The 15,856-nt window shown below is 32.8% G+C and overlaps 1 protein-coding gene across 1 annotated transcript in view; it reads left to right on the forward strand.

Moving 5' to 3' along the window:
- The window catches only part of LOC139483499 (uncharacterized), a 66,023-nt gene extending 53,506 nt beyond the window's left edge, over nucleotides 1-12,517 (forward strand). Inside the window, exons 12-13 of the mRNA XM_071267520.1 lie at nucleotides 1,656-1,683; nucleotides 9,275-12,517. Of these exons, the coding sequence (XP_071123621.1) occupies nucleotides 1,656-1,683; nucleotides 9,275-9,660 (414 nt within the window). The 3' untranslated portion in view covers nucleotides 9,661-12,517. The remainder of the gene's footprint in view (nucleotides 1-1,655; nucleotides 1,684-9,274) is intronic.
- Nucleotides 12,518-15,856: the final 3,339 nt, after the last annotated feature.

Below are 15,856 nucleotides of genomic sequence, written 5' to 3' on the forward strand. Positions count from 1 at the left end.
AAACTAACAACACATATGTTGTATAAGGTAAAGTAACAGAGATAAAATTAACTACACATATGTTGTGTCAGGTAAAGTAGCAGAGATAAAACTAACAAAACATGTGGTGTGTCAGGTGAAGTACTAGAGATAAAACTAACAACACATATGCTGTGTCAGGGAAAGTAATAGAGATAAAACTAACAACACTTATGTTGTGTCAGGTAAGAAGCAGATATGAAACTTATTACACATATGTTGTGTCAGATAAAGTAACAGAGATGACACTTACTACATATATGTTGTGTCAGGTAAAGTAGCAGAGATACAATTAACTACATATATGTTGTATCAGGTAAAGTAACAGAGATAAAATTAACTACACATATGTTGTGTCAGGTAAAGTAACAGAGATAAAATTAACTACATATATGTTGTATCAGGTAAAGTAACAGAGATAAAATTAACTACACATATGTTGTGTCAGGTAAAGTAACAGAGATAAAATTAACTTCACATATGTTGTGTCAGGTAAAGTAGCAGAGATAAAACTAACAAAACATATGGTGTGTCAGGGAAAGTAATAGAGATAAAACTAACAACACTTATGTTGTGTCAGGTAAGAAGCAGAGATGAAACTTATTACACATATGTTGTGTCAGATAAAGTAACAGAGATGACACTAACTACATATATGTTGTGTCAGGTAAAGTAGCAGAGAGTAAAACTAACAACACATATGTTGTGTCAGGTAAAGTAAAAGAGATCAAAAACAACTCCATATATATGGTGTGTCAAGTAAGAAGCAGAGATGAAACTTACTTTACATATGTTGTGTCAGGTAAAGTAGTAGATATTAAACTATTAACACATATGACACATGTGTTGGGTAAAGTAAAAGAGATAAAAACCAACTATACATATGTTGTGTCAGGTAAGCAGAGCTGAAACTTACTACACATATGTTATATCAGGTCGAGTTACAGAGATGAAACGTACTACACATATGTTGTGTCAGGTAAAGTAGCAGAGATGAAACTAACTACATATCGTTGTTTCATTTAAATTAACACGGTAAAACTAGCTACATGTACTCATTGAAGGTAACGTAGCAGAGATGAAACCAACTACATAATATGTTTCGTTAGGTAAAGAAGCAAAAATGAAACTAACTACTTGTACACATATGTTATGTCAGGTAAAGTACCTTTGTCAGAAAAAGTAAACGAACTCATGAGAACTGCAATATTCCTGACTTGGCACAGTCATTGTCTACAGAAAATGATAGAAAAAACATGTTTTATATCTCGATAAACCTCCAACTTTTATGATAAGCGTTTATTGTTCTGTTATATACACAGAAATTGGGTAAGCAACCCAAACAGACAAAATAAGTAAGTGAGATAATAAATTTGATCCAGGAGCCAAAACTGTTGAAATTCACTTCACAGACTTGCCATTACAGAAGACGAAAAGAACAGTTGCGTATTATTAATCTTCCTGAATCAGATTCTTTTTTAGATACAAAATTAATATTGCTTGGTAGAGAAGATTAGCTTTCCCAGACAACTCATTCTGTAAATTAGGAATGTCTGTTGACACTTTCGAAAATAATTGCTTATCAAATATATTCAATGAATGTGCAGTATCTATTTGATTATAATCTAATTTTGTAGGTCAAACGAATCAGAAAAGTTCAATGTGGTATGTACTTCAAAGATGTGTTTTTTTAAATTGTTATCAATGCAAAATATATGTTACCTAATTAATTATGCATTAACTAATAGCTGTCTTCCTCCTCAATTGTTATCAATGCAAGATATATGTTACTTAATTTATTATGCATTTATGGAATGACTGTAATATTTTTTCTGTCTATGAAGAAATAACATAAATATTTGGTGCACACTGAATAACGCGTGTAGCGGGTTATTTAACAGTGCGCACCACATTTTTTGTTATTTCGAATAGACAGAAAAAATATTACAGCCATTTCTTATATTTTAATTCTAAATTTCATTTAAAACCGTAGAAAACCATGAAAAAACGTTGATGACGTCACGGTCACATGACTATATTATTTCTATGGGCTCATAACAAAATAACGTCAGCCAATCAGAAGACGCGTTACATCCAAAATTGAATTATTTACTAATAGCTGTCTTCCTCCTCAATTGTTATTAATGCAAGATATATGTTACCTAGTTAATGATGCATTAACTAATAGCTGTCTTCCTCGTCAATTGTTCTCCATGCAAGATATATGTTACCTAATTAATTATGCATTAACTAATAGCTGTCTTCCTCCTCAATTGTCATCAATGCAAGATATATGTTTTCTAATTAATTATGCATTAACTGATAGCTGTCTTCCTCTTCGATTGTTATCAATGCAAGATATATGTTACCTAATTAATTATGCATTAACTGATAGCTGTCTTCCTCCTCAATTGTTATCAATGCAAGATATATGTTACCTAATTAATTATGCATTAACTGATAGCTGTCTTCCTCCTAAATTATTATCAATGCAAGATATGTGTTACCTAATTAATTATGCATTAACTAATAGCTGTCTTCCTCCTCAATTGTTATCAATGCAAGATATATGTTACCTAATTAATGATGCATTAACTGATAGCTGTCTTCCACCTCAATTGTTATCAATGCAAGATATATATTACCTAATTAATTATGCATTAACTGATTGCTGTCTTCCTCCTCAATTGTTATCGATGCAAGATATATGTTACCTAATTAATTATGCATTAACTGATAGCTGTCTTCCTCCTCAATTGTTATCAATGCAAGATATATGTTACCTAATTAATGATGCATTAACTGATAGCTGTCTTCCTCCTCAATTGTTATCAATGCAAGATATATGTTACCTAATTAATGATGCATTAACTAATAGCTGTCTCCCTCCTCAAGACTCAAACTAACAATGAAGAGGATAAAATCTAAACAATTAAATATTAGTTTAGGCTTTGATCATGTGACAAACAAATGTTATATCATGTGAAAAACAGATGCTATATCATGTGACAAACAGATGTTATATCACGAGACAAACATATGTTATATAAAGTGACAAACAGATGTTATATCATGTGACAAACAGATGTTATATCACGTGACAAAAATATGTTATATAAAGTGACAAACAGATGTTATATCATGAGACAAATAGATATTATATCATGTGACAAATAGGTCGTATAACATATTACAAACATACATTATATCACGTGAAAAATATATGTTATATCACGTGAAAAACATATGTTATATCACGTGACAAACAGATGTTATATCACGTGACAAAGATATGTTATATCACATGACAAACAGATGTTATATCATGTGACAAAAATATGTTTTATCATGTGACAAACAGACCTTATATTGCCTGAATCAATCTTTGATTAACATTCACATATATGTGGAATTTGAAAATTAACTTAAAAGATCACTTGTAACATATGGCAATCATTTTCTTATTTTCTATTTTTTTTTTTTTGCATTAATTTATTAAATTTGATGACTAAGAAAAATTCTATATACATTGTACATCACAATTAGGAAGGAAAATATATTAAAAAATGCTGAACCAAGTCAATAAATTCCTACATAATTTTCTATAATTTAAATGAACAAATGTGTTCCATTATTGAAGAAATGTTTCTGAAAAGCCATAGAAACTCTTTTGCTTTTTCTAATTTCAAAACTTTATTCTTTCCAGCGTAAATTACTGTGAACAGTTCAAGTAGACGGTATAGATGGACCGGGTTGACTTTTTGTACAGTAAAGGTGGTCATAATAGATGAACCATGTTGACTTCAGTGATCTTTTCTAGATGGTCCATGTTGACTTGAGTGGTCTTCAATAGAAGGTCCATGTTGACTTGTGTGGTCTTTATAGATGGTCCATGTTGACTTGAGTGGTCTTTTATAAACGGTCCATGTTGACTTGAGTGGTCTTTATAAATGGTCCATGTTGACTTAAGTGGTCTTTTGTAGACAGTTCATGTTGACTTGAGTGGTCTTTATAGACGGTCCATGTTGACTTAAGTGTTTTTTTAAAGATGGTCCATGTTGACTTGAGTTGTCTTTTATATATGGTCCATGTTGGTTTGAGTGGATTTTTGTCGAGCCTGCAACTTTTGTTGGAGAAAGCTCGACATAGGGATAGTGATCCGACGGCGGCGGTGTTAGCTCACTTCTTAAAAGCTATATATTTTAGAAGGTGGCAGACCTGGATGCTTCATATTTTGTATATAGATGCCTCATGTTACGAAGTTTCCGTCAGTCACATGTCCAATGTCCTTGACCTCATTTTCATAGGTTCAGTGACCACTTGAAAAAAAAAGTTCAGATTTTTTGTAATGTATAATTTTCTCTTACTATAGGTAATAGGATAACTATATTTAGTATGTGCGTACCTTGTAAGGTCCTCATGTCTGTCCGACAGTTTTCACTTGACCTCGACCTCATTTCATGGATCAGTGAACAAGGTTAAGTTTTGGTGGTCAAGTCCATATCTCAGATACTATAAGCAATAGGTCTAGTATATTCGGTGTATGGAAGAACTGTAAGGTGTACATGTCCAACTGGCAGGTGTCATCTGACCTTGACCTCATGTTCAGTGGTTATAGTTAAGTTTTTGTGTTTTGGTCTGTTTTTCTCATACTTTATGCAATAGATTTATTATATTTGTTGTATGAAATGATTGTAAGGTGTACATGTCTAGCGGGCAGATGTCATCTGACCTTGACCTCATTTTCATGGTTCAGAAGTCAAAGTTAAGTTTTTGAGTTTTGGTCTTTTTATCTAATACTATAGGTCAGCTATATTTGGCGTATGGAAATATATTATGATCTATTTGTCAGTCGTGCAGGTTTTATTTGGCATTGACCTGGTTTTCACGGTTTATTGCTCAGTGTTAAGTTTTTATACGACCGCAAAATTTGAAAAAATTTTCGTCGTATATTGCTATCACGTTGGCGTCGGCGTCGTCGTCCGTCGTCCGAATACTTTAAGTTTTCGCACTCTAACTTTAGTAAAAGTGAATGGAAATCTATGAAATTTTAACACAAGGTTTATGACCACAAAAGGAAGGTTGGTATTGATTTTGGAAGTTTTGGTCCCAATATTTTAGGAATTAGGGGCCAAAAAGGGCCCAAATAAGCATTTTCTTGGTTTTCGCACTATAACTTTAGTTTAAGTGAATAGAAATCTATGAAATTTTGACACAAGGTTTATGACCACAAAAGGAAGGTTGGGATTGATTTTGGGGGTTTTGGTTCCAACAGTTTAGGAATTAAGGGCCAAAAAAGGGCCCAAATAAGCATTATTCTTGGTTTTCGCACAATAACTTTAGTATAAGTAAATAGAAATCTATGAAATTTTGACACAAGGTTTATGACCACAAAAGGAAGGTTGGGATTGATTTTGGGGGTTTTGGTTCCAACAGTTTAGGAATTAAGGGCCAAAAAAGGGCCCAAATAAGCATTATTCTTGGTTTTCGCACAATAACTTTAGTATAAGTAAATAGAAATCTATGAAATTTAAACACAAGGTTTATGACCATAAAAGGAAGGTTGGGTTTGATTTTGGGAGTTTTGGTCCTAACAGTTTAGGAATAAGGGGCCCAAAGGGTCCAAAATTGAACTTTGTGTGATTTCATCAAAAATTGAATAATTGGTGTTCTTTGATATGCCGAATCTAACTATGTATGTAGATTCTTAATTTTTGGTCCCGTTTTAAAATTGGTCTACATTAAGGTCCAAAGGGTCCAAAATTAAACTTAGTTTGATTTTAACAAAAATTGAATCCTTGGGGTTCTTTGATATGCTGAATTTAAAAATGTACTTAGATTTTTAATTATTGGCCTAGTTTTCAAGTTGGTCCAAATGGGGGTCCAAAATTAAACTTTGTTTGATTTCATCAAAAATTGAATAAATGGGTTCTTTGATATGCCAAATCTAACTGTGTATGTAGATTCTTAATTTTTGGTCCAGTTTTCAAATTGGTCTATATAAGGTCCAAAGGGTCCAAAATTAAATTAAGTTTGATTTTAACAAAAATTAAATTCTTGGGCTTATTTGATATGCTTTATCTAAATATGTACTTTGATTTTTGATTATTGGCCCAGTTTTCAAGTTGGTCCAAATCAGGATTCCATATCAAGTATTGTGCAATAGCAAGAAATTTTCAATTGCACAGTATTGCACAATAGCAAGAAATATCTAATTGCACAATATTGTGCAATAGCAATTAATTTTCAATTGGAGTTATCTTTCTTTGTATAGAATAGTAGTTGATAATATATGTTGGAAATTTGCCAGACATGACTACGATGTCATTTTCTATTTTTATTTGCCAATAACTTTATGTAAATAACTTCATTGGAAATTTGCCAATATAAAATGTTGCTGATGAAGCTTTTTTTCCTTATCTTATCTAAAATGTTTTAGATAATGTATGTTGGAAATTTGCCAGACATGACTATGATGTCATTTTCTATTTTTATTTGCCAATAACTTTATGTAAATAACTTCATTGGAAATTTGCCAATATAAAATGTTACTGATGAAGTTTTTTTTATTGTTTTATACAATAAACAATGTATATTCACTTTTACTACCAACCAATCTTTACCATTCAGTGATAACAAGCACTTTATTTTACATTTTAATATTTTATGATGTATTTAAAAGAGTAGTTATTGTTGCAAACTCCATTAGAAATTTGAATTGATATCAGTTTTGGAAAAAGGGAAACGGGGATGTGAAAAAAAGGGGGGGGGGGTTTAAATTTTTCTCATTTCAGATTTCATAAATAAAAAATAAAATTCTTCAAACATTTTTTTGAGAGGATTAATATTCAACAGCATAGTGAATTGCTCAAAGGCAAAAAAAAAACTTTTAAGTTCATTAGACCACATTCATTCTGTGTCAGAAACCTATGCTGTGTCAACTATTTAATTTTAGATTTAAATAAGAAGAAATCTTTAATTGATTTTTAAAATCTTGACATTTGTTTTGTGTAAAAAAAACCATGTAATGTCAAAAATTTGATCACAATCCAAATTCAGAGCTGTATCACGCTTGAATGTTTTGTCCATACTTGCCCCAACTGTTCAGGGTTCGTCCTCTGCGGTCGTATAAAGCTGCGCCTGGGAGCACCTGGTTGTGTTTTGGTCTATTTTCTTTAACTATAAGCAATAGGTCAACTATATTTGTTGTATGAAAACATTGTTAGCTGTACATGTCTGCCTGGCATATGGTTCAACTGACCTTGACCTCATTTTCATGGTTCATGTTAATTTATGTGACAGTCGAAATAAAGCTTTATATTTAGGAGTATCAACATAATATCAATGATTAGTAAAGAAGGCGAGACATTTCAGTATGTGCACTCTTGTTATAGAAGGTTCATGTTGACTTAAGTGGTCTTATTTATACGGTCCATGTTGACTTCAGAGGTCTTTATAGATGGTCCATGTTGACTTTAGTTGTCTTTTATAGATGGTCCATGTTGACTTGAGTGGTCTTATATAGACGGTTCATGTTGACTTGAGTTGTCTTTTATAGATGGTCCATGTTGACTTGTGTGGTATTTTATAGCCTGTTCATGTTGACTTCAGTGATATTTTCTAGATGGTTCATGTTGACTTTAGTGGTCTTCAATAAACGGTTCATATTGACTTCAGTTGTCTTTTATAGATGGTCCATGTTAACTTGAGTGGTCTTTTATAGACGGTTCATGTTGACTTCAGTGGTCTTTTTTTACACGGTCCAAGTTGACTTCAGTGGTATTTATAGATGGTCCATGTTGACTTGAGTGGTCTTTTATAGACGGTCCATGTTGACTTGAGTGGTTTTTATAGATGTTCTGTGAGTCTTATTTAGACGAAACGCGCATCTGGCGTACTAAATTATAATCCTGGTACCTTGATAATTAATTCCATGTTGACTTGAGTGGTTTTATAAATGGTCGATGTTGACTTTAATGGTCTTTTATAGATGGTCCATGTTGATTTGAGTGGTCTTTTGTAGAAGGTCCATGTTGACATGAGTGGTCTTTATAAACGGTTCATGTTGACTCGAGTGGTCTTTATAGATGGTCCAAGTTGACTTGAGTGGTATTTATAGACGGTTCATGTTGACTCGAGTGGTCTTCATATATGGTCCATGTTGACTTGAGTGGTATTTATAGACGGTTCATGTTGATCTGAGTGGTCTTTATAGACAGTCCATGTTGACTTGAGTGGTCTTTATAGATGGTCCATGTTGACTTGAGTGGTCTTTATAGACGGTTCATGATGACTTGAGTGGTCTTTATAGACGGTACATGTTGACTTGAGGGGTCTTTTATAGACGGTTCATGTTGACTTAAGTGGTCTTTAATAGACGGTCCATGTTGACTTGAGTGGTCTTTTATAGACAGTCCATGTTAACTTGAGTGAAACTTTCATAGACGGTTCATGTTGACTTCAGTGGTCTTTTATAGACGGTCCATGTTAACTTCAGTGGTCTTTATAGATGGTCCATGTTGACTTGAGAGGTCTTTATATATGGTCCATGTTAACTTGAGTGGTCTATTATAGACAGTCCATGTTAACTTGAAGGGTCTTTTATAGACAGTCCATGTTTACTTGAGTGGTCTTTTATAGATGATCCATGTTAACTTCAGTGGTCTTTTATAGACGGTCCATGTTAACTTGAGTGGTCTTTATAGATGGTCCATGTTGACTTGAGAAATTTTATATATGGTCCATGTTAACTTGAGTGATCTTTATCGACAGTCCATGTTGACTGGAGTGGTCTTTATAGACGGTCCATGTTGACTTAAGTGGTCTTTATAGACGGTCCATGTTGACTTGAGTGGTCTTTATAGACGGTCCATGTTGACTTAAGTGGTCTTTATAGACGGTCCATGTTGACTTGAGTGGTCTTGATAGACGGTCCATGTTGACTTGAGTGGTCTTTTATAGATGGTCCATGTTTACTTGAGTGGTTTTTATAGACGGTCAATGTTGACTTGAGTTGTCCTTTATAGACGGTCCATGTTGACTTTATTGGTCTTTATAGACGGTCCATGTTGACTTGAGTGGTCTTTTATAGATGGTCCATGTTTACTTGAGTGGTCTTTATAGACGGTCAATGTTGACTTGAGTTGTCCTTTATAGACGGTTCATGTAGTTGTTTATGTTGATAAATTCGTGTGACACACAGTTGATATTTCTATTTTATGTGTTTGTTGCAATGTAATGATTGCTATGTTTACAGATATTAGTGAAGAAAACTTGGATTTAATACCAACAGATGAAATACTTGATGAACTAGCACAAGTACTTGGTGTTGTATCCTTCCAACTGGGTATAGAATTAGGATTACCTATTACAGCATTAGACACCATTCAGTACAACAATGGGAGAAATTTAGTTGCTCAATGTAAAGAAATATTATTCCAGTGGAGAACAGATAAGAAAGTGAGGCCAACCATACGTGTATTGGTCCAAGCTCTGGTAAGTGTCGGAAGAGGCACTAGATGTTTGGAGGAAATCATTAAAACGGTTGGAGTGAAAACATACACTCAACATGAGGAAGTTGAAGAGCAGAAACAAGGAAAAGTTACAACACTCTTTAAAAAACTATTTCAGAAGAAAAATTAGTTACAATATTTTTAAGTTGATTTTATATAACTGAACCTTATATCATTCCCTTCGCTTGGCTAATTCCTGTGTATAAATTCAAGGGAACTATTGAAATTGCCCCTGATATTGTCTTCTGACTGGTAATATTCAGATTCAACAGAATGATGAGGATTAAACATGGTTGATTAGACTGTAAATTGTAGTTATATACAGACATATCAGAATAGAGTAGGCCAAGAGAGACCCCGTAAAATTGTTAGGCGTGTCTGCACTTGTGTTGAGTCATAATTTATAAATATATGGTGTATTTAATGATAAAGCATACCATATTTAAAGTTTGAGACTGCACACGAATGCAGCCACCTATCTTAGAAAAAACAACATCTGTAAGTAATGTGTTATAAAATATTTGATAAATTTTTATACGACCGCAAAATTTGAAAATTTTTTCGTCGTATATTGCTATCACGTTGGCGTCGGCGTCGTCGTCGTCGTCGTCGTCGTCGTCGTCGTCCGGCGTCCGAATACTTTTAGTTTTCGCACTCTAACTTTAGTAAAAGTGAATGGAAATCTATGAAATTTTAACACAAGGTTTATGACCACAAAAGGAAGGTTGGTATTGATTTTGGGAGTTTTGGTCCCAACATTTTAGGAATTAGGGGCCAAAAAGGGCCCAAATAAGCATTTTCTTGGTTTTCGCACTATAACTTTAGTTTAAGTTAATAGAAATCTATGAAATTTTGACACAAGGTTTATGACCACAAAAGAACGGTTGGGATTGATTTTGGGAGTTTAGGTTTCAACAGTTTAGGAATTAGGGGCCAAAAAAGGGCCCAAATAAGCATTATTCTTGGTTTTCGCACAATAACTTTAGTTTAAGTAAATAGAAATCAATGAAATTTAAACACAATGTTAATGACTACAAAAGGAAGGTTGGTATTGATTTTGGGAGTTTAGGTCCCAACAGTTTAGGAATTAGGGGCCAAAAAGGGACCCAAATAAGCATTTTTCTTGGTTTTCGCACCATAACGTTAGTATAAGTAAATAGAAATCTATGAAATTTAAACACAAGGTTTATGACCATAAAAGGAAGGTTGGTATTGATTTTGGGAGTTTTGGTCCCAACAGAATAAGGGGCCCAAAGGGTCCAAAATTAAACTTTGTTTGATTTCATCAAAATTGAATAATTGGGGTTCTTTGATATGCCGAATCTAACTGTCATGACTGTGTATGTAGATTCTTAACTTTTGGTCCCGTTTTCAAATTGGTCTACATTAAGGTCCAAAGGGTCCAAAATTAAACTTAGTTTGATTTTGACAAAAAATGAATCAGTTAGGTTCTTTGATATGCTGAATCTAAAAATGTACTTAGATTCTTGATTATTGGCCCAGTTTTCAAGTTGGTCCAAATCGGGGTCCAAAATTAAACTTTGTTTGATTTCATCAAAAATTGAATAAATGGGGTTCTTTGATATACCAAATCTAACTGTGTATGTAGATTCTTCATTTTTGGTCCTGTTTTCAAATTGGTCTACACTAAAGTCCAAAGGGTCCAAAATAAAACTTAGTCTGATTTCAACAAAAATTGAAATCTTGGGGTTCTTTGATATGCTGAATCCAAAAATGTACTTAGATTTTCTATTATAGGCCCAGTTTTCAAGTTGGTCCAAATCAGGATCTAAAATTATTATATCAAGTATTGTGCAATAGCAAGTCTTTTCAATTGCACAGTATTGCGCAATGGCAAGAAATATCTAATTGCACAATATTGTGAAATAGCAATTTTTTTTTATTAGAGTTATCTTTCTTTGTCCAGAATAGTAAGCAAGAAATATCTAATTGCAAAATATTGTGCAATAGCAAGATTTTTTTTTAATTGGAGTTATCTTTCTTTGTCCAGAATCAACTTAAATCTTTGTTATATACAATATACAATGTATATTCACTTTTTACTACCAACTGATAAATTATAATAAATAACATTCAGTGATAACAAGCAGTTTTTTTTACATCTTAATATTTTATGATGTATTTAAATGAGTAGTTATTGTTGCAAACTCCATTAGAAATTTTAATTGAGATTAGTTTTGGAATAAGGGAAAGGGGGATGTGATTAAAAAAATTGGGTTCAATTTTTCTCATTTGAAATTTCATAAATAAAAAAGAAAATTTCTTCAAACATTTTTATGCCCCACCTACGATAGTAGAGGGGCATTATGTTTTCTGGTCTGTGCGTCCGTCCGTCCGTCCGTCTGTCCGTTCGTTCGTCCGTCCGTTCGTCCGTCCGTCTGTCCCGCTTCAGGTTAAAGTTTTTGGTCAAGGTAGTTTTTGATGAAGTTTAAGTCCAATCGACTTCAAACTTAGTACACATGTCCCCTATGATATGATCTTTCTAATTTTAATGCCAAATTAGAGTTTTTACCCCAATTTCACGGTCCACTGAACATGGAAAATGATAGTGCGAGTGGGGCATTCGTGTACTGAGGACACATTCTTGTTTTGAGAGGATTAATATTCAACAGCATAGTGAATTGCTCTAAGAGAAAACAAAAATTTTAAGTTCATTAGAACACATTCATTCTGTGTCAGAAACCTATGCTGTGTCAACTATTTAATCACAATCCAAATTTAGAGCTGAATCCAGCTTGAATGTTGTGTCCATACTTGCCCCAACCGTTCAGGGTTCAACCTCTGCGGTCGTATAAAGCTACGCCCTGCGGAGCATCTGGTTTAAACATGAACTTGAGCGTCTTTAATGACCAGTGTAGTTCAAAATCGTTTGCAAAACATAATTGAACCGACTGAAGAAGACACTTTAGTGTTTAAAAGTCTATAATCTTTTATCAGATGTACTTTGATTTTTCGGCTTAATCTACCATGTATTGACAAAAATAAAAACACGAAAAAATGCCCTTGACAAGTATAGTAAAAACAACATAACACTCATAACAAATGGTTAATTGTTGTTTTGCATATCCCTTCATTCAGTACCTGAACCGTATACTGTAATAATACTTAGACTGGATGATGATCCAATCATAGTAAATTTGTGAAAAAGACAAAGTCCTAATCCAAAATTGTTTACATGATATTTCATTCTGTAATTGTTGATCGCAAGCTCATTTACTTTCGAGTACTTGTTGAAGTTTATCAGATTGTAGTTTTGATCATGTTTATCGTAGTAATGTTGTAGATTGTGTAATTACATCTATCTATCAAATTGTACCATAAAGATGATATCATTGTGTTACACTGTAACTGATTATACACTTAGTTTGCCCTATTGTTGTAGATCGTGTTATTATTGCAAGAAATTGACAAGTTCTACCATGTAAATAAAAGCTTGCCGAATTGTTTCTTTTTTGATTGTACAAACCGCATGCACAATGTAGATTGTGTCATTGATCCATGTTTTGAACAAACTGTTTCTTGTAAATAAAAGCTTTTCGTTACGCTAAACATGACTGATGTTTGTTTTTACATCTAAAGTTTTAGTAAAACGATACTATGTTGCAATCAAAATATATAACTTGAAGAAAAACAGACTATAACAAGTCAAAAAGTAAACAAAAAATGAAAAAAACACCACAAGAGTATATACAAGAGAGAGAAAAGACACCAGAGGGACAGTCAAACTCATATATCGAAAATAAACTGACAACGCCATGACTAAAAATGAAAAAAATGAACTCCGTTGAAATTTCAACACAGAAAGTCCCTAATCAAATGGCAAAATCAAAAGCACAGACATATAAAACGAATTGACAACAAATGCCATATTCTTGACTTGGTACGGGCATTTTTTAATGTAGGAAATGGAGGTTAAATAGCTCTACCTAAACCTCTCACTTGTATGACAGTCGTTAAAATTTCATTATATTGACAACGATGTGTGAAAAAAACCCAGACATGGGTAGAAATGTCAAAGATATAGGTACAGCAGTCAACATTGTGTTATAATCTTAATCATTATAAAAACTTATATGTGTCAATGAGTATAAGACACTTATTGATAACGAGAATTAAAGCAAATTATCACATTTTCTAAAATTATTGGTAAACTTTTGAATTAAGATATACATAAAAAAATAACAATAGTTTAATAATGACCAATTGAATTTTTTTTTTGTAATGAGGAAGAAAGAGTAGAGCTTATAAGTCATATACAAAATGGCAACGCCATGGCAAAAACAAACAATAGAAAACAATCTACAAATTACAAAACAAAATAAAGATTGCGCAGCATGAACTTTCTTCTCTAAACATACAAAGTTCGAACGGAACCGAACATGGTTCTCATGTTATCATTTTGTCATTTATATAGTCATAATTAGTCCCCTACCGAATAATTTTAAGGGGACATCAGGTTTGCACTCTATCCATCTGTCTGTCTGTCTATCCATCCGTTAGTCCAGCCAGTCCGTAATCCACATTTTTTCTTCGTGCTTGAAAATATTGATTAGATATTTGGTGTATTATTTTATCATGAAAAGTTACCGTTTAAGTTTGAAATTTGTTCTGGTCTGATTATTTAGTACAGAGTTATGGTCCATGGACTTACAAAAATGACTTAAATATTTTTTGTTTTGTAATGCTTGATGTGTGTTATAGAGTACACCATGACCAGTTGATCAAGTTAGAATTTTGTTCCAATACAATGAATTTTTAACCATAAGGGGACAATGTATTGTCATACTATTCTCACAGAATGCTTGTTATAGTAAGTGTATATAAATTCCGAATTTATCGTTATGTTGAGGATTTCAAGCCAGGTATTGAAAACTTCCGAAATTTTCGATCTATTATGCTCTTCACCTTCGTACTTTGTTTTGCCTTTGACTTCTTATTTAATTTGAGTGTCACTGATGGATCTGTTGTAAACGAAAAGCACGTCTGACCTTAAGAAACTGTTTCTTCTCGAAATGGCATTAACCATATGTGGATTTTAAAAAATTCTAAAGAACTTCTGTATATCTGTATAATTTTAAATCTTAATCTTTTTCTGAAATTTGTTCTATCAAACTTTTTATTTTTTAATCCTTTCTAAAATGTTAAATCACAAAAAAATACTAAACTCACAGGATAATTTAAAAAGGAAAGTCCTTAATCAAATGGCAAAATCAATAGCACCTATACCACAATTCCTCATGTGAAATTAATATAAAGTGTCTTAAAGAAATAATACACAAAGTTTTTCAACATAAATTTTTTAGCATACGTTATAAATTCATTTCTTTGGGATACCATATGGCATATTTGGTTAAAAGCGAACAAACATATAAAATATGGTACACAGAGGAACACGTGATCGGTATGATCGAGTTTCTTATTGTCAACTTATTTGTTGAATTTGGAGGTATACTTTTTCAACAAATTGTCGGCATTCCTATAAGAACGGACTGTATGCCTCTCCTTGTCGACCTTTCTTGCTTTCATATGAGTAGGAGTTCCTTCAGACACTTGTCTTAACAAGAAGATCAAAGAAGCCAGGTCATTTAATTTCACATTCAGATATATAGATGATGTTCTTTTTTATCAACACTCCAATTTTTTTTTAATTGTGTTCCATTAATATATCCTGCAGGACTAGAAATTAAAGAAACAACAGACACGGCTTCTTCTGCTATCTCAGAACCAGAATCAATGAAAAACGAGACGATTTTAATTTTGAAATTATCAATTTCCCTCCACCTTAGTAGAAATGTCTGTCTGAGTAGAAAGTTGATGAAAAATAAAATTACAAAAAATACTGAACTCCGAGGACAATTCAAAGCGAAAATCCCCACCCAAAGGACAAACACATCAAACACATCAACCGAATGGATAACAACTGCCATATTCCTGACATGGTACCGGCATTTGCTAATGTAGAAAATCGTTCAGTGAACCTGGTTTTATAGCTAAGCGTATCACTTGTATGACAATCGTATACAATTCCATGATATTGACACTGAAGTGTGAACAAAAAAAACCAGATATAATAGGTAAAATGTCAAAAATAGGGGTACAGCAATCAACATTATGTTATCATCTTTATTTTTATAAAAACAAATAGCTCCCTCTTATTTGTTATATTTACAAGAAATCTACCCGGAAATTTGTGTTTAATTATAACCAATTGTGTAAAGATGCTAATATCAGTGAAAATACACCTACTTCATGTAATTGTAGTAATTCCGCATACATTTATGGACCCATTTCCCATGTTATAACAG

The sequence above is a fragment of the Mytilus edulis genome, chromosome 7 (assembly GCF_963676685.1).
Source record: "Mytilus edulis chromosome 7, xbMytEdul2.2, whole genome shotgun sequence".
Taxonomy (NCBI): Eukaryota; Metazoa; Mollusca; class Bivalvia; order Mytilida; family Mytilidae; genus Mytilus; species Mytilus edulis.